The 24269-nt window shown below is 47.3% G+C and overlaps 1 protein-coding gene across 1 annotated transcript in view; it reads right to left on the bottom strand.

The window, feature by feature from the left end:
* LOC118400837 (IQ motif and SEC7 domain-containing protein 3-like) overlaps positions 1 to 23367 on the bottom strand; it is a 63656-nt gene extending 40289 nt beyond the window's left edge. The window contains 3 exon segments of the mRNA XM_052474892.1: positions 47 to 176; positions 3127 to 3192; positions 22208 to 23367. Coding sequence (XP_052330852.1) covers positions 47 to 176; positions 3127 to 3192; positions 22208 to 22740 — 729 coding nt within the window. The 5' untranslated portion in view covers positions 22741 to 23367.
* Between the last annotated feature and the right edge of the window lie 902 nt (positions 23368 to 24269).

Here is a 24269-nt window from a genome sequence, read left to right as displayed (position 1 = left end):
GCAGCCTGGTCCATTTCTGCCGGCCTGTATCCCGCTGCACACACACCTGTTTGGTCTTGTTCTCCAGGGCAAGTTCGTAGTCGCTGGGTCCTTCTCTCCGAGCCACACCCCCCGACCCCTCTCTTTCCTGTCCGCTGGAAGAATTCCCGCCCTCCAGACTCAGCAGCTGCTCATCACTATGGAAACAACAACACTCACCTTCAACCCCTGGGAAAACGTGTGTATGTACACTACCGTTCAAATGTTTGGGGTCACTGCATTTCGCTACACTCGCATTAACATCTGCTAACCATGTGTATGTGACAAATACAATTTGATTTGAGGAGTGATGGTTGCTGATAATGGGCCTCTGTACGCCTATGTAGATATTCCATAAAAAAATCTGCCGTTTCCAGCTACAATAGTCATTTACAACATGAACAATGTCTATACTGTATTTCTGATAAATTTGATGTTATTTTAATGGACCAAAAAAATAGCTTTTCTTTCAAAAACAAGGACATTTCTAAGTGACCCCAAACTTTTGAACGTACGTATGTATGTGTGTGTATGTGTGTGTCCTTTACTTATCTTTCTTAGTCTTTCAGTTGTTATATAAGCCAGCTCTAACACCGCAGCTACTGTATAAAAGCAAAGACTGCTCATGCTTAAATAATGACTACATCAATAATGTTCTTCTCTGGTTCTGCTATTCAGCTAACACAGCCTGACACACTCTGTGTGTGTGTGTGTGTGTGTGTGTGTGTGTGTGTGTGTGTGTGTGTGTGTGTGTGTGTGTGTGTGTGTGTGTGTGTGTGTGTGTGTGTGTGTGTGTGTGTGTGTGTGTGTGTGTGTGTGTGTGTGTTTGGTGCATGATGGAGGCTGCATTTCATTAAGACTCTATTTAAAAACACCATCATGCCTCAGCACTGCATCAGAATACAACAAAGTACATTCAAATGTATTTAAGGCTTTAACAGACAAGTAGATATGGACAGTAATGGCTATTTAATAGTACTCCTGCTTCACACACACACACACACACACACACACACACACACACACACACACACACACACACACACACACACACACACACACACACACACACACACACACACACAAACTGTTTTTTCCGCCTCCTCCTCTGTCACAGTGAAAGAGAAATTAACATCTGTCATCTCACATCACTCAAGAGCCGCACAGAGACCTACAGTGAGAGGACACACAAACACACCTGCACATACACAAACAGACACGCACAATTCTATCTAAAATACGATAGAGCGATGACCCCCAATCTTATTTTAGATAGATAATATGCAACGGTATTGTAGTAGGCCGTCTCGAGTCCGGTCTTGAGACCACGTATTTAGTGTCTCGGTCTTGTCTCGGTGTCGGGTATATTTTTACTCTGCCTTGACTCAGTCTCGGACAATGAGGACTCGTAATTTCTTCCTGAGACTAGCCGAGACCATAACTATCAGCTCACATTCAAATCAAATCAAATCAAATTCAGTCAGAGCATAAAGCCAACAAGCTCTCACAGTCTCACTGCATAAATAAAAGTTAATACACATTCCCCAAATGTCAAATTTTGATGAACCTCCTGCTGCTCTGCATCGTTCCTCCTGCTGCTCTGTATAGTTCCTCCTGCTGCTCTGTATAGTTCCTCCTGCTTCTCTACATCGTTCCTCCTGCTTCTCTATATCGTTCCTCCTTCTGCTCGATATCGTTTCTCCTGCTGCTCGATATCGTTCCTCCTGCTGCTTTGTATCGTTCCTCCTGCTGCTCTGTATCGTTCCTCCTGCTGCTCTGTATCGTTCCTCCTGCTGCACTGTATCGTTCCTCCTGCTGCACTGTATCGTTCCTCCTGCTGCTCTGTATCGTTCCTCCTGCTTCTCTATATCGTTCCTCCTTCTGCTCGATATCGTTTCTCCTGCTGCACTGTATCGTTCCTCCTGCTGCACTGTATCGTTCCTCCTGCTGCACTGTATCATTCCTCCTGCTGCACTGTATCGTTCCTCCTGCTGCTCTGTATCGTTCCTCCTGCTGCTCTGTATCGTTCCTCCTGCTGCTCTGTATCGTTCCTCCTGCTGCTCTGTATCGTTCCTCCTGCTGCTCTGTATCGTTCCTCCTGCTGCACTGTATTGTTCCTCCTGCTGCTCTGTATCGTTCCTCCTGCTGCTCTGTATCGTTCCTCCTGCTGCTCTGTATCGTTCCTCCTGCTGCTCTGTATCGTTCCTCCTGCTGCACTGTATTGTTCCATTTATCCAAACATCAAATTTCGAAGTTAAGGGTTAAGTTTATGCACTCGTTCTGAATGGTTATGGTAATGGTTAAGGTTTGGGATAGGGTTAAAACATTAAGGTTAGGCACTCATCAACACCCTATCAAAATCCAAGTCTACTTGATGGTAATAGCGATCATAGTTACCCTTAGTGGCTGGTTTTGAAGACATTTCCCAACCTCATCAGGACATGGATAAACGTCCAATTTCGATGTCAATCTTGAACGATCTCCCTGCATTAAACCACTTCGCCAGGCCAAATATCCACACTCATTTCATGACACATTTATTTATTATCGCCTTGACTCAGTCTTGGACCTCTCGCCCCACTCGCAGTCTCTGTCTTAACTCGGTATCCCCCCTCCCCCCGGTTTTGGTCTTGACTTCTCTACTCCCAGTTCATAGACATAAAATGTAATGACAACATTACTCTGCTCCCTCCAACCTCTTTAGGGCTAGATAGGTTGAATCAGTCACTGGCAGCACTTTCACTACTACGCACCCACACACAGACAGAGAAGGAGTCTGATGGCATTTGTGTAGTGTGTGGACATGGCTTGAGCAGCACACACAGACACATACAGACAAACTAAAGGGAGTTCCACAGGGGCACAATCACAGAGCCATTAGATAGCCCCTCTGAGAGAATCAGTAATGGCACTGCAGGGTAGACTGGAGAGAGGGAAGATGAAATGAGAAAGAAAGAAAAAAAGAAAGAAAGAGAGAGAGAGAGAGAGAGAAAGGTGGGCAGAAGAAAAAAAAGAAGAACAGCTAATAGACTGAGAAAGTCACAGAGGAAGAGGCAGAGAAAAAGAGATTGCGATAGAGTGATTTCAGAGTTCAGATTTCAACCTTACCTGGAGGAGCCAGTGGGAGCAGCCTCTGGGGCAGGACAGCAGAACTGATGTAGTATTGTCTGACTCCTGAAGAGGAAGAGAGGGGGAGGAGAGGAGAGGGGGCAGAGGAGATAGGAGTGTGGTATTAAGGGGAGAGGTGGGTGGGACAAGAGGGGGCAAAGAGTTGGAAAGAGTTATTTTACTCTTATGGTATTAGAGCAGAGTTTAATCAGAACTAAACTTTCAACACACACAAACCTTATTATCTCCATCAAAATAATTGAGACATCAGACATATCTGTTGTTTTAGTAAGATTTAACAAGTACAGATGGTTACTCAGATGGCTACTCTCTCTCTCTCTTTATCTCTCTCGCTCCCTCTTACACACACACACACACACACACACACACACACACACACACACACACACACACACACACACACACACACACACACACACACACACACACACACACACACACACACACACACACACACACACACACACACACACACACACACACACATACTCATTCATATGCACACATGTGCAGTGACAAGTAACAAAACACTGATACACTGATAGACCAGGACAGTCACACAATAAACAATTATACGATATACAGTACAAACAATACAACTAAAAATAATATTTTTAATTTTTAAGTATCACATGCTTCGTAGACGACAAGTGTAGAACAACAGTGAAATGCTTACTTAAGGGTTCTTTTCCAACAATGCAGACTTAATGCTATTTTTATGTTTAGGGTTACAATTAGAGTTACAATTAAGGTTAGGGTTAGGGGTTACGATTACGTTTAGAGTTAGGAGTTAAGGTTAGGTATAGTTTTAGGCTTAGGGTTAGGGATTTGGGGTTAAGATTAGGCTAAGGGTTAAGGTTAGGGTGTGTGTGTGTGTGTGTGTGTGTGTGTGTGTGTGTGTGTGTGTGTGTGTGTGTGTGTGTGTGTGTGTGTGTGTGTGTGTGTGTGTGTGTGTGTGTGTGTGTGTGTGTGTGTGTGTGTGTGTGTGTGTGTGTGTGTGTGTGTGTATGTGTGTGTGTGTGTGTTGGGGTGTCGGTGTAAGTATGTGTGAATGTTAGGGTAAAGCCCAGTGTGTGTGCAAAGAGTCCGTACAAGAGAGTTTAGGCAAAAAAGGGTCAATGCAGGTAGTCCGGGTGCCATTTGATCAGCTATTTAGAAGTGTTATTAAGAATTCTTATGACTTGGGGGTAGAAGGGTTCAGGGTCCTGTTGGTTCCAGACTTGGTGCATTGGTAACGCTTGCCGTATGTTATCAGAGAGAACAGTCTGTGGTTTGGGTGGCTAGAGTCTGTTGAGCCTTCCTCTGAAACCGCCTGATGTACTGGACCGTACCCACTACCCTTTGTAGCACCTTGCGGTCGGAGGCCAACCAATTGCCATACTAAGTGGTGATGCAGCCAGTCAAGATGCTCTCGCTGGTGCAGCTGTATAACTTTTTGAGGATCTGAATGGGAAGAGGCGTTGTCATGACGTGTTAGAGTGTGTCTGTGTGTATGCTTGTTTGTGTGTGTGGCTCCGCAGTTCATGGAACAGAGGGGGGGGGGGGAACGAAAAAATAATAATAAAATAAAGAAATTGGGTACAAAACTTGTCGCACAACAAAACATACAAAGCACCAATACATGCAACGAACAATCACCGACAAGGACATGAGGGTTAAATACACAACATGTAATTGATGGGATTGGAACCAGGTGTGATATATGACAAGACAAAACCAATGGAAAATGGATCGGTGATGGCTAGAAGATCGGTGACGTCGACCGCCGAACACCGCTCGAACAAGGACAGGGGCAGACTTCAGTGGAAGTCATGACAGTACCCCCCTCCCGACGCGCGGCTACAGAAGCACGTCAACACCGACCTCGGGGACGACCCGGAGGGCGATCCGGAACTCTCGCAGCGTTGAAGGATCCAACACATCCTCCCCCGGAACCCAGCATCTCTCCTTCGGACCATACCCCTCCCAGTCCACGAGGTACTGAAGGCCCCTCGCCCAACGTCTCAAATCCAGTATGGAATGAATAGAGTACGCCGGGGCCCCCTCGATGTCCAGAGGGGGTGGAGGAACCTCCCGCACCTCAGACTCCTGGAGTGGGCCAGCCACCACCGGCCTGAGGAGAGACACATGGAACGAGGGGTTAATGCGGTAATCGGGGGGAAGCTGTAACCTATAACATACCTCGTTCACTCTCCTCAGGACTTTAAATGGCCCCACTAACCGCGGACCCAGATTCTGACAGGGCAGGCGGAGGGGCAGGTTTCGGGTCGAGAGCCAGACCCGATACCCGGGGCGAACACGGGGGCCTCACTGAGGTGACGGTCTGCTCCAACTTTCTGGCGCAGCACAACGCGCTGAAGGTGGACATGGCCGGCGTCCCATGTCTCCTCCGCGCGCCGGAACCAGTCATCCACCGCAGGAGCCTCGGTCTGACTGATGATCCACTACGACCAGGATAGTGGTGTTACCCTGTGAAGCTGGACAATGGGGGGAGCGGGCCCTGCACGTGATGCCCGCTCAATGTCCACGTCCAGCTCCCAAGCAAGAGGTGGGGAGTGGGATCCATGGGCCGCTCCTCTGTGTCATACAGCCGGGACAATGAGACTGCCTTAAAGTTCTGGGAGCCTGGTCTGTAAGAAAGGGTAAACACAAAACGTGTGAAAAACATGGCCCCCCTTGCCTAGCGAGGGTTCAGTCTCCTCGCCGCCCGGATGTGCTACAGATTGCGGTGGTCAGTCCAGATGAGAAAAGGGTGTTCAGCCCCCTCAAGCCAATATCGCCACGCCTTCAAGGCCTTGATGACAGCCAACAACTCCTGGTCCCCCACGTCATAGTTTCGCTCTGCCAGGCTGAGCTTCTTCGAGAAGTAGGCACAAGGGCGGAGCTTCTCTGGTGTACCCGAGCGTTGAGAGAGCACAGCTCCTATCCCAGCCTCAGACGCGTCCACCTCCACTATGAACGCCAAAGAGGGATCCGGATGGGCCAGCATCCACCTCAGCTGATGCTCTCCGCCTCAGCTGTCCACTGCAAGTGCATCAGACCCCCCTCCATAGCCTCTGTCTCCGCCTGTGAAAAGGGATACACGTGACTCCTGGGAAGTGCAGCGTCTACCAGGAGATCTATGGCACAATCGCCCCGTCGATGAGGTGGTAATTGAGTCGCCTTTTTAGAGAAGGTGACAGCCAAATCGGCATATTCAGGGGGAATGCGCACGGTGGAGACCTGGTCTGGACTTTCCACCGTAGTAGCACAACCCGGAAACCCCTAAACACCTACCTGAGCACTCTCGCAACCACTCCGTGATAGCCCTCTGTGGCCAAGAAACAGTAGGGTTGTGACAAGCTAACCAGGGTAGGCCCAGCACCATGGGAAACGCAGGAGAGTAAAAGTAAGGAAAAGACTAATTATTTCCGTGTGACCCCCCTGCGTCACCATGCCCAAAGGAGCGGTGACCTCCCTAGTCAACCCTGACCCTAATGGTCGACTATCTAAGGCATGAACGGGGAAAGGCACATCCACAGGAATAATGGGGATCCCCAAAACTATGGGCTAAAGCTTTATCAATGAAATTCCCAGCCGCGCCTGAATCGACGAGCGCCTTATGCTGGGAATGCGAGTCCAACAGCTGGTCAAACGAGAGGGTGGTGTCTCTGCAAGCCAGCTCCCGATGGACGTCCTCGCGTAGACTGCAGCGGTAATGATCGATCAGGGCCCTGTTGTTCCAACCCGTGCCGTTAGCCAGGGTCCTAAACTCCAGGGCGAAAACATGGGTGCTCCTTGTCTCCTGCCTCAGATGGTAGAGGTGCTCACCCGCCTGCTCTACCCTTGGGTGGGTGGTCAAAGACTGCCCGGAAACAGCGGGTGAACTCCTCAAACTGGTCCAACGCCGCATCTCCTTCTCTCCATACGGTGTTGGCCCACTCCATGGCTTTCCCGGTGAGGCTCGAGACGAGGGTGGACACCCTCTCACGGTCCGATGGAACTGGATGTACCGTGGCTAGATAGAGGTTTAATTGAAGGAGGAAACCCTGGCAGTTGGCAGCACTCCCGTCGTACTCCTGTGGCAAGGAGAGACGGATCCCACTGGGTTCAGGCGGGAAAGGGGCGCTCAGGGAGACCCCGGTTGTGCTGGTGGAGGCGCTGGAAGAACTCCCTGTCTCTCCCAGAGGTCCATTGTCTGGACAACGCGGTCCATGGCGGCACCAAGATGGTAAAGTATTACTGCATGCTCCTGGACGCGCTCCTCTACCTCTATGGCCGGGGTACCTTCTCCTGCTGACTCCATAGAAGGGTCAGTGATTCTGTAATGGGGTGCGTGCTGGTGGCAGGGAAGTCAACTCTGAAAACCAACATATATAAAATAAAGAAAGTGGGTACAAAACCCATCGCACACCATAACATACAAAGCACCAATACATACAACAAAAAATCACCAACAAGGTGCAGTTAAGGACAATGTGTACTGCTCTGTTTTGAGCCAGCTGCAGCTTTGCTAGGTCTTTCTTTGCTGCACTTGACCATATTACAGTAATCAAGATGGGACAAGACCAGAACCTGAACAACTAGTACAGATGATTTTTGTGTCAAAACCACAGATCATATTTTTAGAACAGACATACCCCCTCCTCATCTTCACAACAACTCTGTCAATATGACTTGACCAGGATAATTTATCATCCAATGTTATACATAGGAGTTTAGCTTCCTCAACTTCCTCAATGGTCACATCATTTATACATAACTCCAGTTGAGGTGTAGGTCTTAGAGAACGTTTTGAACCAAATACTATGTTTTTAGTTTGATATATTTAAGACCAGTTTATTATTATTCACCCGTTTGTAATACTGAATATAACTCCTTATTTAGAATTTCAGTGAGCTCGCTGGCTTTGGGTACTGACATGTAGAGTGTGGAATCATCCGCATACAAAGTCATTCTAGCTTTTATAAGACCAGTGGCAAATCATGTTTGTTGTCATGCCAAATATTGTCAAAACAACGTCAAGGTAGGAACTCCGTTACAGGAAGAATTCAAACCCAGCTGGTTCAAAACGCTCATAGGACCAACCCAGAGCTTTATCTCAGGTAACAGTGGAGTACTCTTTCTGTCTGTGTTGGCCATAGCAAGGTCACCTCTCTGTCTGTACAACACACACAAATGCTGTAACATCTCTAACACAGAGAGCAGGTTAATATTTTAACACTACACATCTCCCTCTTCTCTCTCTCCTTCTCTCTGCTCTCTCACTCAGTCTCTCTCTGCCCCTAGCCCTAGCCTAGACACTCTAACATGTTATAAATTATCCAGGAGCGGGGGTCAGAGCAGACAGTTACTCTCTCTCTTTCCCCCTCTCATCTCTATTTCTCTCTCTGTCCTGAGAGTAACTGATTACAGTTTGCTCTAAGGGCTAAGCGGGCCAGATACATGTGGACCAGCTGGAAGGAGGCGGGGGGAGAAATAAGCAGACCCACGTACCCCACACACACACACACACGCACCCTATTTTATTGTGTACTGTAGGTTATATAGTGTGCCGATTCCACGTCCTCTTCCACGTCATCCCCCCACATTTGCAGTTTGTGCACTGTGTAATGTGAGAGTATTGTCAATCATATGGAGAGACGTAGTGGTTGAAGGGAGAGAAAATGAGAGAAGGAGTAGGAGAGAGCTCTGAACACTAACCCCTAGACATGGTTGTCATCATCGGGGGGAAACGGTTGTAAAATGTATTTTAAAACTTTTAATCTAATCTTAACCTCAAATTAAGACTTAAAAGCTAATATTCTTGTTCTTGAATATTCACAGTATAGCAAATGTTGATAGAACAAAAATAAGTTGATAAGTTGATGCTGGATAATGAACAATCACAAAAAAGCCTTTGTGCAAAAAACTTCCAGAAATAATGAATGTAGTGGAAACATTTTAAAGCCTTTATTTTCTATGGTTTATGTATTGCAAGAATAAAAATGTTTGACTTAACCTAATTGGATATTTTCTACTGTAGTTCCTGTATATCCCGTGTGCCATTTCCTCAATGCTTCCAAAGTCTAAATATCAGTAACAGTCCACAGGTCCAACAGCCTCATGGAACCCTGGTTCTTCCTCACAGTTAAACATCATCAATCTCCCCTCCTCTCTTCCCTCTTTATCTCTTCTACTCTGTTCTTGTCCTCAGTGGGAGAGGAGTCCCAGAGAGCATAATCAGCAGTCCTGTTGGGATTTCACTCATAATCAGATCACACACACACACACACACACACACACACACACACACACACACACACACACACACACACACACACACACACACACACACACACACACACACACACACACACACACACACACACACACACACACACACACACACACACACACACACACACGGTTTAATTCAAATGGATTCAGAACCATGGACATGGCCACTAACGCTAGGACAGTAGAGCTGAGCTGCAGCTAAACCAACTACAGTAGGTCTACAACAGCTGTAACAGTAACCTACACAGCTACAACAGTAGAGTTGTATTCAATCCAACTACAGTCTGATATTTAAACCTCACCCCTCAACCAGGTTTTAAAGCAGTGTTTCTTTGCCAAGGGTGTAGCATGCATTTGAGCAATATCCCTCCAAACAAACACATACACAGACCCAAACAGACACACACACACACACACACACACACACAGCTGTGTGTTATATAATCTCCTATGTTTTGGTCTCTCTCTGCAAATAATCCGCTACTTTAAATTATCCACGTCACACTCATGATGATCCTACCATTGTACCAGGCAAAATCATCAGGAAAGCAGACAGGCATCTTACAACCTGGTACCCTATGGGTCTACTCAAGTTGAAATTGAAGTTGGCACACACACACGCACTATAAAAAATTATCTGGTGTTTTCAACTAATTATTATTAAGTAACTGATTCCACTGCCTTTTTTTAATTTACTCAACTTTTTGGTCCAAGTGTTGCAAAAAAGAAATAAACGTTTGACCAAAAACCGCTTCTGGACGTCAGAACAGCAATCACGAACCTCGATTTGGATGAAGATTTCTACTTCAACGAGTCAGCAGCTCTGGATGTACTGCTCATTCCAGACCAGGCCCAAATCCCTGTGACTCGAAAGACGAAGAGACGGTGCAAAAGAGAAAAAAGAGCGGTCTCCCTGATGAGACTACGACGGCGAGTAAATAAACTGCCTGTCCTATGTTTCTCGAAGTGGTGGCTGAACAAGGTCCTGCCGACTAGGCACACACTGTTTGAATCAACGTTGTTTCCACGTCATTTCAAGAAAATTACATTGAACCAGTGTGGAATAGATGTTGAATTGACATCTGCGTCCAGTGGTTGGATAATACATTGCCTATAAAAGTATTCACACCCTTTGACTTCTTCCACATTTTGTTGTGTTACAGACTGAATTTAAAATGGATTACATTGAGATGTGTCACTGGCCTACACACAATACCCCATAATGTCAGTGGAATTATGTTTTTGACATTTTTACAAATTAATAAAAAATGTAAAGCTGAAATGTCTTGAGTCAATAAGTGTTTAACCCCTTTGTTATGGCAAGCTTAAATAAGTTTTGAAGTAAAGTTTTCCTTAACAAGTCACATAATATGTTGCATGGCCTCACTCTGTGTGCAATAATAGTGTTTAACATTCAACTAAAAAGACCAGGGAGGTTTTCCAATGCCTCGCAAAGAAGAGCAACTATTGGTAGATGGGTAAAAAAACGCAAACATTGAATATCTCTTTGAGCATGGTGAAGTTATTAATTACACTTTGGATGGTGTATCAATTCACCCAGTCACTACAAAGATACAGGCGTCCTTCCTAACTCAGTTGACGGAGAGGAAGGAAACCGCTCAGGGATTTCACCATGAGGCCGATGATGGCTTTAAAAGGGGTTTAATGGTTGTGGTAGGAGAAAACTGAGGATGGATTAACAACATTGTAGTTACTCCACAATACTAATGACAGAGTGAAAAGAAGAAAGCTTGTACAGAATTTAAAAAATATTCCAAAACATGCATCTTGTTCACATGGCACTAAAGTAAAACTGTAAAAAATTGGCAAAGAAATTAACTTTAGGTCCTAAACAGTTATGTTTGGGAAAAATCCAACAACACATATCCAACTTTTCATATCATGTTATGGGTATGTGTCACACCCTGACCATAGTTTGCTTTGTATGTTTCTATGTTTTGGTTGGTCAGGGTGTGAGCTGAGTGGGCATTCTATGTTACATGTCTAGTTTGTCTAGTTCTATGTTTGGCCTGATATGGTTCTCAATCAGAGGCATGTGTTCGTCATTGTCTCTGATTGGGAACCATATTTAGGTAGCCTGTTTTGTGTTGGGTTTTGTGGGTGATTGTTCCTGTCTCTGTGTTTGCACCAGATAGGACTGTTTAGGTTTTCACACATTTATTGTTTTGTTCGTTATCTCATGTATAGTTCCTTTATTAAAGAACATGAATAACCACCACGCTGCATTTTGGTCTGCCTCTCTTTCACCAGAGGAAAACCCTTACAGAATCACCCACCAACCAAGGACCAAGCGGCGTGGTAAACAGAGGCAGCAGCAACAGCAGCAGCAGGACAAGCGACAGGTGCAGCAGGAGCAACAGCAGCAGCAGCAAAGGCAGCAGCAGGAGAAGCAACAGAGGCAGCAGCAGCAGCAGTGGGAGAAGCTGCACTATTTGGAGAAATGGACTTGGGAGGAGATCCTTGATGGGAAAAGACCCTGGGCAGAGCCAGGGGAATATTGCCGCCCCAAAGCCGAGCTGGAGGCAGCGAAGGCAGAGAGGCGGCATTATGAGGAGCTAGCACGGCAGAGCGGCTGGAAGCACAGGGAGAGTGTGGCAGAGCCAGACCTGAGCCAACTCCCCCTGTTTACCGTAAGGAGCCATGGATGTTATCGGAGCTATCGGCGAAGCTGAGGGCTGAGTCTGAGAGGGTCGAGGAGTTATTGGACAGAATGGAGGAGAGTGAACGGATGGGAGATGAGGAGACACTCGAGGAGGTGTTAATAGAATTGGGGGAGTGTGAAGAGAGAGAGCAGTTGATTTGGCGTAGTATGCAAGGCATTCGCCCTGAGGTGTGTGTCCCCAGCCCGGTACCACCAGTGCCGGCACCCCGCACCAGGATGTCTCTCCGTCCCATCAACACAGGTGCTCCAGCCTGTCCGGCGCTGCCAGAGCTCCCGCTCCTCAGCCCAGAGGCGCCAGCGCCCCTCAGCCCAGAGGCGCCAGCGCCCCTCAGCCCAGAGGCGCCAGCGCCCCTCAGCCCAGAGGCGCCAGCGCCCCTCAGCCCAGAGGCGCCAGAGCCCCTCAGCCCAGAGGCGCCAGAGCCCAGAGGCGCCAGAGCCCCTCAGCCCAGAGGCGCCAGAGCCCCTCAGCCCAGAGGCGCCAGAGCCTTCCTCCTCTCCGGCGCAGCCGGAGTCTCCCGCCTGTCCGGCGCTGCCAGAGCTCCCGCCCCTCATTCCAGAGGCGCCAGAGCCCCTCATTCCAGAGGCGCCAGAGCCCCTCAGTCCAGCACTGCCAGAGCCTTCCTCTCCAGCGCCGTCTGAGCTACCCGTCTGCCCAGCGCCGTCTGAGCTACCCGTCTGCCCAGCGCCGCCAGTCTGCCCAGCGCCGCAAGTGCCGCCAGTCTGCCCAGCGCTGCCGGTGCCGCCAGTCTGCCCTGCGCCGCCAGTCTGACCTGCGCCGCCAGTCTGCCCAGTGCCGCCAGTGCCGCCAGTCTGCCCAGCGCCGCCAGCGCCGCCAGTCTGCCCAGCGCCGCCAGTCTGCCCAGTCTCCCCTCAGCCCAGAGGCGCCAGAGCCCCTCAGCCCAGAGGCGCCAGAGCCCCTCAGCCCAGAGGCGCCAGAGCCCCTCAGCCCAGAGGCGCCAGAGCCCCTCTAGCCCAGAGGCGCCAGAGCCCCTCTAGCCCAGAGGCGCCAGAGCCCCTCTAGCCCAGAGGCGCCAGAGCCCCTCTAGCCCAGAGGCGCCAGAGCCCCTCTAGCCCAGAGGCGCCAGAGCCCCTCTAGCCCAGAGGCGCCAGAGCCCCTCTAGCCCAGAGGCGCCAGAGCCCCTCTAGCCCAGAGGCGCCAGAGCCCCTCTAGCCCAGAGGCGCCAGAGCCCCTCTAGCCCAGAGGCGCCAGAGCGGCTGCCCCTCTAGCCCAGAGGCGAACAGAGCGGCTGCCCCTCTAGCCCAGAGGCGCCAGAGCGGCTGCCCCTCTGTCCCGAGCGGCTGCCCCTCTGTCCCGAGCAGCTGCCCCTCTGTCCCGAGCAGCTGCCCCTCAGTCCAGTGTCATTAAATAGGGTCGCCGTGGCTAGGAGGCCACGGAAGCGGACAAGGTGGGGGACTAAGACTACGGTGAAGTGGGGGCCACGTCCAGCACCAGAGCCGCCACCGCGGACAGATGCCCACCCAGACCCTCCCCAATAGGTTCAGGTTTTGCGGCCGGAGTCCGCACCTTGAGGGGGGCGTACTGTCACACCCTGACCATAGTTTGCTTTGTATGTTTCTATGTTTTGGTTGGTCAGGGTGTGAGCTGAGTGGGCATTCTATGTTACATGTCTAGTTTGTCTAGTTCTATGTTTGGCCTGATATGGTTCTCAATCAGAGGCAGGTGTTCGTCATTGTCTCTGATTGGGAACCATATTTAGGTAGCCTGTTTTGTGTTGGGTTTTGTGGGTGAATGTTCCTGTCTCTGTGTTTGCACCAGATAGGACTGTTTAGGTTTTCACACATTTATTGTTTTGTTAGTTCTCTCATGTATAGTTCCTTTATTAAAGAACATGAATAACCACCACGCTGCATTTTGGTCCGCCTCTCTTTCACCAGAGGAAAACCCTTACAGTATGCTTAACTTCGGCAAGGACTATGGAGTTTTTTTATGGTAAAAAATTAACAGAATAGATCTAAAGCACTGGCAAAATCCTAGAAAACATGGTTCACTCGATTTGAATCCCACTTTGTAACACAACAAAATGTGGAAAAAGTGAAGGGGTGTGAATAGTTTCTGAAGGCACTTAATAGCCAAGTTATCGTTAATCATTATGTATTTATTCCTCATGTGTCACGCCCTGAATTTAGAGAGCCGTTTTATTCCCTATTTTGGTTAGGTCAGGGTGTGACTAGGGTGGGTACTCTAGTTTTTTATGTTGGCCTGGTATGGTTGCCAATCAGAGGCAGCCATCTATTGTTGTCTCTGATTGGGGATCATATTTAGGCAGCCTTGTCCCACTGGGTTTTTGTGGGATCTTGTTTATGTATTATTGCTTGTGAGCACTGCATAGGTTCACGTTTCGTTTTGCGCTTTATTGTTTTCTGTGAGTTTAATTTAAATAAACATGTGGAACTCTTACGGCCGCTGCGCCTTGGTCCAGTTATTCCAACGACCGTGACATCATGTTATTAGATTAACTGAAAATTGAAACAGACACGGTGGAGTAGCAGGAAGCTCAGAATGCCATGAAACAAGAGGTTCAAATCAGGGGAGAAACAATGCCCACTCTCATTGAAGCCATGGAAATTCCTGCCGAACCGCGGTTGGCCTTCAACTACCGTGGCTTCAATGTGAGGCGTCGGTCGTTCTCCCCTGTTGTAACTAGTTCCACTGCTTTTTTTTGGTAATAATTTCAAGTTGAATAAATATGAGAAATCATTTTAAGTTAACTGAATTTTTGCCTACGTTTTCTTAAGTTTTAGCTATATTTGGGCTAACTCATTTATTTTAAAACTTCAATTAATACCGTGCCGTTTATTTTATGAACCTTTCTAGGGCAGGCGTTCCGCTAGCGGAACCCCTCGACAACATTCCGCTGAAAAGGCAGAGAGCGATATTTTTTTTAAATACACATTAACAAGTCTAATACAGCAAATGAATGATAAACATCTTATTAATCTACCCATCCTGTCCGATTTCAAAAATGCTTTACAGCGAAAGCACAACATATGATTATGTTAGGTCACCACCAAGTCAAAAAAACACAGACATTTTTCCAGCCAAAGATAGGAGTCACAAAAAGCAGAAATATAGATAAAATGAATCACTAACCTTTGATCTTCATCAGATGACACTCATAGGACATCATGTTACACAATACATGTATGTTTTGTTCGATAAAGTGCATATTTATATCCGAAAATCTCAGTTTTGTGCAGTAATGTTTTGATTCCAAAACATCTGGTAATTTTGCAGAAATACTCATAAACATTGATAAAAGATACAAGTGTTATTCACAGAATTAAAGATAGACTTCTCCTTAACATCTTAAGCCCCCCCGACACGCAGGCGTGCCATCTAGCCATCTGGAAATGCAAACAAAATGTAAACAAAATAATTAGCATAGCCGGCGCTACACCAAACGCAGAAATAAAATATAAAACATTCATTATCTTTGACGAGATTCTTTGTTGGCACTCCTAGATGTCCCATAAACATCACAATTGGGTCTTTTTTTCGATTAAATCTATGAAAAGTGTGTGATCCAGGAAAAAACACTGTTTTAAAACGCAACGTAATTTTTTTAATTAAAAAAGTTGACGATAAATTTTTACAAAACACTTCGAAATACTTTTGTAATCCAACTTTAGGTATTAGTAAACGTTAACAATCTATCAAATTGATCACAGGGCGATGTGTATTCAATAGCTCCACGTCTTGAAATCATGGTCGGAAATTTCCCCTCCAAAACATCCTGTCGGAGACCGGAAGGAATGGGCTCTCTCTTACTCGTTTGACCAAGAAACAAAGCCCAGGCAATTGACAAGACTGGCGACATCGTGTGGAAGCTGTAGGACTTGCAATCTCAGCCCCATGTAATTTGCTTTCCCATAGACAATACATGCAAGTGGCGCATTTATATTTTTTCCAGTTTTCGGTGATCCGTTTTTCTTGCACTTTTTGATGAAACACAGGTTCTGTTATAGTCACAGCCGTGATTTAACCAGTTTTAGAAACGTCAGAGTGTTTTCTATCCACACATACTAATCATATGCATATACTATATTCCTGGCATGAGTAGCAGGACGCTGAAATGTTGCGCAATTTTTAACAGAATGTTCGAAAAAGTAAGATGTAGGCTTATGCAACCGCTCTGTCAGATTTTTCTTAACTTTACGGAAAAAGCATAATCTGAGAACGGCGCTCAGAGCCCAATACAGCCAAAGAAATATCCGCCATGTTGGAGTCAACAGAAGTTAGAAATAACACTATAAATATTCACTTACCTTTGATGATCATCATCAGAAGGCACTCCCAGGAATCCCAGTTCGACAAATTACTGATTTGTTCTATAAAGTCCATAATTTATGTCCAAATAGCCACTTGTTGTTAGCGTGTTCAGCCCAGTAATCCATCTTCATGAGGCGCGAGCACTTCGTCCAAACAAAAACTCGAAAAGTTCCGTTACAGGTCGTAGAAACAAGTCAAACGATGTATGGAATCCATCTTTAGGATGTTTTTAACATAAATCATCAATAAGTTTCCAAACTGAGAATTTCATTGTCTGAAGAAAAACACGAACGAGAGCTAACTCTGTCGGGAGCACACGTCACGAGCCTGAGACACTCTGCCAGACCCATGACTCATTCAGCTCCCATTCACCCCTCCTTTATAGCAGAAGACTGAAACATGTTTCTAAAGACGGTTGACATCTAGTGGAAGCAGTAGGAAGTGCAACTTGACTCCATAGACACTGTGTACTCGGCAGACCAAGCTTTGAAAAACTACAAACTTCAGATTTCCCACTTCCTGGTTGGATTTTTCGCAGGTTTTTGACTGCCATATGAGTTATGTTATACTCACAGACATCACTCAAGCAGTTTTAGAAACTTCAGAGTGTTTTCTATCCAAAACTAATAATAATATACATATATTAGCATCTGGAACAGAGTAGGAGGCAGTTCACTCTGGGCACAATATTCATCCAAAAGTGAAAATGCTGCCCCCTATCCCAAAAAGGTTTATCACTGAACACAACAGGCGCCTATTAGACAGAATAATTATTCTCCTCTTTGACTATGCATTTTTTGCTGTTTTTACTTTCGCCACTAGAAGGCGATCGGCCGATTTCTGGGGGTCTGTACTCACCAAGTTGTTGATTGTTCTTGTGCTTGCCAGTTAGCTAGGAGTTCTAAGCAGAAGGAAGTGACAATAAGGGCTGTCCAGAATGTCTACTTTCCATAGACGTTGAGAAACGTGGAAGAAAGGAGTGAAGTTGAAGAAGTAATGGTAGTAGGAGTTGAGACACAAGATGATGTTCCTTGTCAACAGAGGAATCCCGACATGTTCCATATTAAGAAGGTGGACATTGTAGCGTTTATTACTTTGGTTATCAACTGCACAGCGCAAAACAGAGAGGAAATCGAAGAAAATAGGTATCATTGTGAGTGCCGCTGAGCGTTTTTTGGGACTAAGGGATTTTTCTGCAGAGGCATTACAAGGAATTATGTTGATGAATGCTCTGTCCTCCCAGGCACCTGAGCCTATGTAGAGAGGTGACTGAAGGAGTGGGATGGTTGTTTGTAATACAGTATTTCGGGTCCCCCATTCTTCCCCCAATTGTAATCTTTTTTTGTTTCAAAACCCTGTATAGTAGGTGGCGGCAATACACCAACAGGTGTAGTCTGCCATAATGTAAAGAAAAATCTAAAAAAAATAATCTGTTTTCAGCTGTTAGCAGATGGCTAGCAGTTTCTTGCTGACAATAAAAACGGATGATTACCATCATTTCCGGTTCCGGGTTGGAGCGAGCGGTCGCATTCGCACTTCGCTCTGCAGGTTGTATAACTTTTTCATTACATTTCATTATAGTACAACGGTTGATTTGTCTAATCTTAGCAATTCTTCTTAGCTAGCTACATAGCCGTCCTTGTATCAGAGATAATTGCATAATTATCGTATTTCGTCGCCCTAACGTAGCCTTCACTGCTATTCGCCCAGGAGCTAGCAAGCGCTAGCTAACGCACACAGATTAGCATCACTGTAGTGCTATTCACTCAACTGTACGACTTGATTAGTCTAGTGTTAGCTAGCTACATAGCTGTCTTTGTTTCCAAGATAATTGTGTAGTTTAGTGTGTGTAGCCTTGGAGTGATTATCTTAATTCACTGAGGTTCGCTAGCCAGCTATTTGTCGTCCTTAACGTAGGAGACTCTGCTAGCTAGCCAACAGCTAACAGCTAACAGCTAGCCAACAACAACCCGGTCGCATTCCGCTTCGCTCCACAGTTAGTATCACATTTTCATTTAATTTCATTACAGTACAACGGTTTGATTTGTTTGATCGTAGCTAGCTACATAGCCGTCTTTGTTTCAAAGATAATTGTGTAGTCTAGAGCGATTTCCTAGGTTAGCTAGCCAGCTATTGTCGTTCTTTTAACGCAACGTAACGTAAACAACACTGCTAGCTAGCCAGCTAGCCCCCGATTAGCAGCACTGTAGAAACTATTACACTCAACGGAACGACTTGATTAGTGTAGTGTCAACAACGCAGCCACTGCCAGCTAGCCTACTTTAGCAGTACTGTATCATTTTAATCATTTTAGTCAATAAGACTCTTGCTACGTAAGCTTAACTTTCTGAACATTCGAGACGTGTAGTCCACTTGTCATTCCAATCTCCTTGCAGTAGCGTAGCCTTTTCTGTAGCCTGTCAACTATGTGTCTGTCTATCCCTGTTCTCTCCTCTCTGCACAGACCATACAAACGCTCCACACTGCGTGGCCGCGACCACCCTAATCTGGTGGTCCCAGCGCGTACGACCCACGTGGAGTTCCAGGTCTCCGGTAGCCTCTGGAACTGCCGATCTGCGGCCAACAAGGCAGAGTTCATCTCAGCCTATGCCTCCCTCCAGTCCCTTGACTTCTTGGCACTGACGGAAACATGGATCACCACAGATAACACTGCTACTCCTACTGCTCTCTCCTCGTCCGCCCACGTGTTCTCGCACACCCCGAGAGCTTCTGGTCAGCGGGGTGGTGGCACCGGGATCCTCATCTCTCCCAAGTGGTCTTTCTCTCTTTCTCCCCTTACCCATCTGTCTATCGCCTCCTTTGAATTCCATGCTGTCACAGTTACCAGCCCTTTCAAGCTTAACATCCTTATCATTTATCGCCCTCCAGGTTCCCTCGGAGAGTTCATCAATGAGCTTGATGCCTTGATAAGCTCCTTTCCTGAGGACGGCTCACCTCTCACAGTTCTGGGCGACTTTAACCTCCCCACGTCTACCTTTGACTCATTCCTCTCTGCCTCCTTCTTTCCACTCCTCTCCTCTTTGACCTCACCCTCTCACCTTCCCCCCTACTCACAAGGCAGGCAATACGCTTGACCTCATCTTTACTAGATGCTGTTCTTCCACTAACCTCATTGCAACTCCCTCCAAGTCTCCGACCACTACCTTGTATCCTTTTCCCTCTCGCTCTCATCCAACACTTCCCACACTGCCCCTACTCGGATGGTATCGCGCCGTACCAACCTTCGCTCTCTCTCCCCGCTACTCTCTCCTCTTCCATCCTATCATCTCTTCCCTCTGCTCAAACTTTCTCCAACCTATCTCCTGATTCTGCCTCCTCAACCCTCCTCTCCTCCCTTACTGCATCCTTTGACTCCCTATGTCCCCTATCCTCCAGGCCGGCTCGGTCCTCCCCTCCCGCTCCGTGGCTCGACGACTCCTTGCGAGCTCACAGAACAGGGCTCCGGGCAGCCGAGCGGAAATGGAGGAAAACTCGCCTCCCTGCGGACCTGGCATCCTTTCACTCCTCCTCTCTACATTTTCCTCCTCTGTCTCTGCTGCTAAAGCCACTTTCTACCATTCTAAATTCCAAGCATCTGCCTCTAACCCTAGGAAGCTCTTTGCCACCTTCTCCTCCCTCCTGAATCCTCCCCCCTCCTCCCTCTCTGCAGATGACTTCGTCAACCATTTTGAAAAGAAGGTCGACGACATCCGATCCTCGTTTGCTAAGTCAAACGACACCGCTGGTTCTGCTCACACTGCCCTACCCTATGCTCTGACCTCTTTCTCCCTCTCTCCAGATGAAATCTCGCGTCTTGTGACGGCCGGCCGCCCAACAACCTGCCCGCTTGACCCTATCCCCTCCTCTCTTCTCCAGACCATTTCCGGAGACCTTCTCCCTTACCTCACCTCGCTCATCAACTCATCCCTGACCGCTGGCTACGTCCCTCCCGTCTTCAAGAGAGCGAGAGTTGCACCCCTTCTGAAAAAACCTACACTCGATCCCTCCGATGTCAACAACTACAGACCAGTATCCCTTCTCTCTTTTCTCTCCAAAACTCTTGAGCGTGCCGTCCTTGGCCAGCTCTACCGCTATCTCTCTCAGAATGACCTTCTTGATCCAAATCAGTCAGGTTTCAAGACTAGTCATTCAACTGAGACTGCTCTTCTCTGTATCACGGAGGCGCTCCGCACTGCTAAAGCTAACTCTCTCTCCTCTGCTCTCATCCTTCTAGACCTATCGGCTGCCTTCGATACTGTGAACCATCAGATCCTCCTCTCCACCCTCTCCGAGTTGGGCATCTCCGGCGCGGCCCACGCTGGATTGCGTCCTACCTGACAGGTCGCTCCTACCAGGTGGCGTGGCGAGAATCTGTCTCCTCACCACGCGCTCTCACCACTGGTGTCCCCAGGGCTCTGTTCTAGGCCCTCTCTTATTCTCGCTATACACCAAGTCACTTGGCTCTGTCATAACCTCACATGGTCTCTCCTATCATTGCTATGCAGACGACACACAATTAATCTTCTCCTTTCCCCTTCTGATGACCAGGTGGCGAATCGCATCTCTGCATGTCTGGCAGACATATCAGTGTGGATGACGGATCACCACCTCAAGCTGAACCTCAGCAAGACGGAGCTCCTCTTCCTCCCGGGAAGGACTGCCCGTTCCATGATCTCGCCATCACGGTTGACAACTCCATTGTGTCCTCCTCCCAGAGCGCTAAGAACCTTGGCGTGATCCTGGACAACACCCTGACGTTCTCAACTAACATCAAGGCGGTGTCCCGTTCCTGTAGGTTCATGCTCTACAACATCCGCAGAGTACGACCCTGCCTCACACAGGAAGCGGCGCAGGTCCTAATCCAGGCACTTGTCATCTCCCGTCTTGATTACTGCAACTCGCTGTTGGCTGGGCTCCTGCCTGTGCCATTAAACCCCTACAACTCATCCAGAACGCCGCAGCCCGTCTGGTGTTCAACCTTCCCAAGTTCTCTCACGTCACCCCGCTCCTCCGCTCTCTCCACTGGCTTCCAGTTGAAGCTCGCATCCGCTACAAGACCATGGTGCTTGCCTACGGAGCTGTGAGGGGAACGGCACCTCAGTACCTCCAGGCTCTGATCAGGCCCCACACCCCAACAAGGGCACTGCGTTCATCCACCTCTGGCCTGCTCGCCTCCCTACCACTGAGGAAGTACAGTTCCCGCTCAGCCCAGTCAAAACTGTTCGCTGCTCTGGCCCCCCAATGGTGGAACAAACTCCCTCACGACGCCAGGACAGCGGAGTCAATCACCACCTTCCGGAGACACCTGAAACCCCACCTCTTCAAGGAATACCTAGGATAGGGTAAGTAAGGGTAAGTAATCCTTCCCCCTTCTCCCCCTTCTCCCCCAAAAAAAAAAAAAATTTTAGATGCAAGTGGCTGTTCCACTGGATGTCATAAGGTGTATGCACCAATTTGTAAGTCGTGTCTGCTAAATGACTTAAATGTAAATGTAATTTTTTAGAGTCATTACTGATTTTTTTATGTAACAAGTCAAACATTAAACCTAAAACAATTCGTGGTAACCTCCTAAACCATTCATTTAGACCCCGCGTTTATTTGAAACGGTGTTTATTTGCTGTAATGTGTAATATTGCCTGGCTATTAAAAGGGACAGGTGGCTATTTGAGACTCAGTGTTTAATTGAAGCTTTACGTAAACAAAATAAAAGTCTGTGGAACCGGTTACTTAATAGTAATTAGTTGAAACAACTTGTTTTTGCTTTGCTTTTTACAGTACACACACACTTTATCACATTCGCGCTGATAAAAGATAGTAAATGGACTCACTCTGATTGATTGGCAAGACCCACCGAGCGGCAGAGAGTGGTAGGAGTGAGGGGAGCTAGGGGAACCAGGGGATTCAGTGTGCGGCAGCCCGGGCTGGTCCTGCCGTCCTCCCCCGAGCCCGGGCCGGCCTCGCTTGGCGGAGGGCTCGTTGACTGCGGCTGGGCTGGTACCAACTGCATGTCCTCCGGATAAGCGCGTTGTGGAGGCGGCTTTTCTTGGTCCGGGTGGATTTCAGGCGGAGGCTGGGCAGGCAGAGACCCGGTGTCATGGGTTTGTGTGTCTGGATGTTGGTGCTGAGGATGATGAAGGTTCCTGTTGGAGTCCGGGTGATGATAATGATGATGTTGTACTCTTGCCTCGCGCAGATTCCTGTTCTCCCCGAGCAGCTCGTCCACGCGCCGGTCCAGTTCATCAATGCGCAGGCGCTGTGTCTGGATGAGGCTCTGCTGGTTCTGAACTATAGTGGTCAGTTCTCTAAGGTACAGAATTGCCTGGACCGGGTTCTCGAGCAGGCTGGTCCCCTGCAACGCCATGACCAGAGAGAGATAGCGCAAAGGAGAGCGTTATTGAGATTATCGAGTGTAGTCTAGGGGAGAGGTAAATTTCTCCTCTCTTCTCCTTTGCTTTTTATGCCTCCATTAGTCCCTCCCTTCGTTGTAACGTTACTCTTCTCTTCTGTTTTTAAACCTATTCTGTTTCTGTGAGAGATGATCAGGTGTAAGAGAAGAGACTATTCCGTTCAAACGGAAAAAAGCAAGAGAGAGACAGGAAAAAAAGAGATATGATCAGATGTAGAGGTACACCTTCCCGTCTTCCCGTGATGAGATTCTCCTCTTCTCCCTTGCGGCCACCGATACGGCTGTGCTGCTGATTGCTGCTGCTGAGGACAGTTTTCAGATCCAGATGCGACGCAAAGCGAGTTGGGCGGGGGAGTGTGGCGTCATCACACATGAATGCGCACGCGCACACACTCAGCCTAGCGTGTTTAACACGCCTCTGTATCTATGAGTTATTTACTGTATTTCAGGATTATGCAACACATGCTCTGTCTGTGCACGATAGCCCTTCACATACGCAAGCACTCACGCACACATACACACAGAGAGAGAACCCATATTTATGTTTATTTATTTTCCCTTTTGTACTTTAACTATTTGCACATCATTATAACACTGTACATAGCCTTAATATGACATTTCAAATGTGTCTATTCCTGTGAAACTTGTAAGTGTAATGTTTACTATTCATTCTTGATTGTTTATTTCACTTTTGTTTATTATCTATTTCACTTGATTTGGCAATGTAAACATATGTCTCCCATGCCAATAAAGCCCTTTGAATTGTATTTAATTGAATTGAGAGAGAGCGAGAGAGAGAAAGATCTGTATGTGGTTGTTTGTAGTTGTGTCTGTCTCTAGGTCATCATTGGAAGGCCTAATGGTTCAAATAGGTCACCTGGACAAAGTTGAATGAAATCAAGCTGGTGTTTGTAATCCAGTGCTATGTTGTTGCTATGGTAGCCAAGAACGGACTGTTGCCATGGTTACCCCCTACTGACTGCGCTGTTGCCATGCGGCTGCTTGATTACAGTCATGTATGTGTGTGTTTGACCTGTCTCCTATCCGTTTGCTCATGATAATAATATTTCAGGTATGTGTGTGATGGGGAGTTGCGAGAGCGAAAGAAAATCCGGTATCCCTGTTTCCATGGTGCAGCAGCAGACAAGATGAAAGATGAAAGGAGCACTTCTCTGTGATATAAGACACACTTACCCACGTGCCTATTCCCTTGCCAATCTGCCATGCAAGAATTATCTGTGACCCAGTCACTATCAACCCACATACATCCCATTTCTGGCACCAATGTAGTACACTAACAAATTGCTGTAAATTTACAGCAAACCTTGAACAGTTTAGCTACTGTGATTCTATATTACAGTACAGTACTGTAAAGAGCAACGCTTTATAGGAACTCAATGGCATTCTGCTAAATTGTATTGTAATAAAATTACAGCAATTGCTAACAGTGAATAAGTAATTATGTATTACAGCATACCAATTAG

This window comes from Oncorhynchus keta, chromosome 22 (assembly GCF_023373465.1).
Source record: "Oncorhynchus keta strain PuntledgeMale-10-30-2019 chromosome 22, Oket_V2, whole genome shotgun sequence".
Classification (NCBI taxonomy): domain Eukaryota; kingdom Metazoa; phylum Chordata; class Actinopteri; order Salmoniformes; family Salmonidae; genus Oncorhynchus; species Oncorhynchus keta.
Note: the sequence above shows the minus strand (reverse complement) of the source record. Positions and strands in the feature narration are given on the sequence as shown.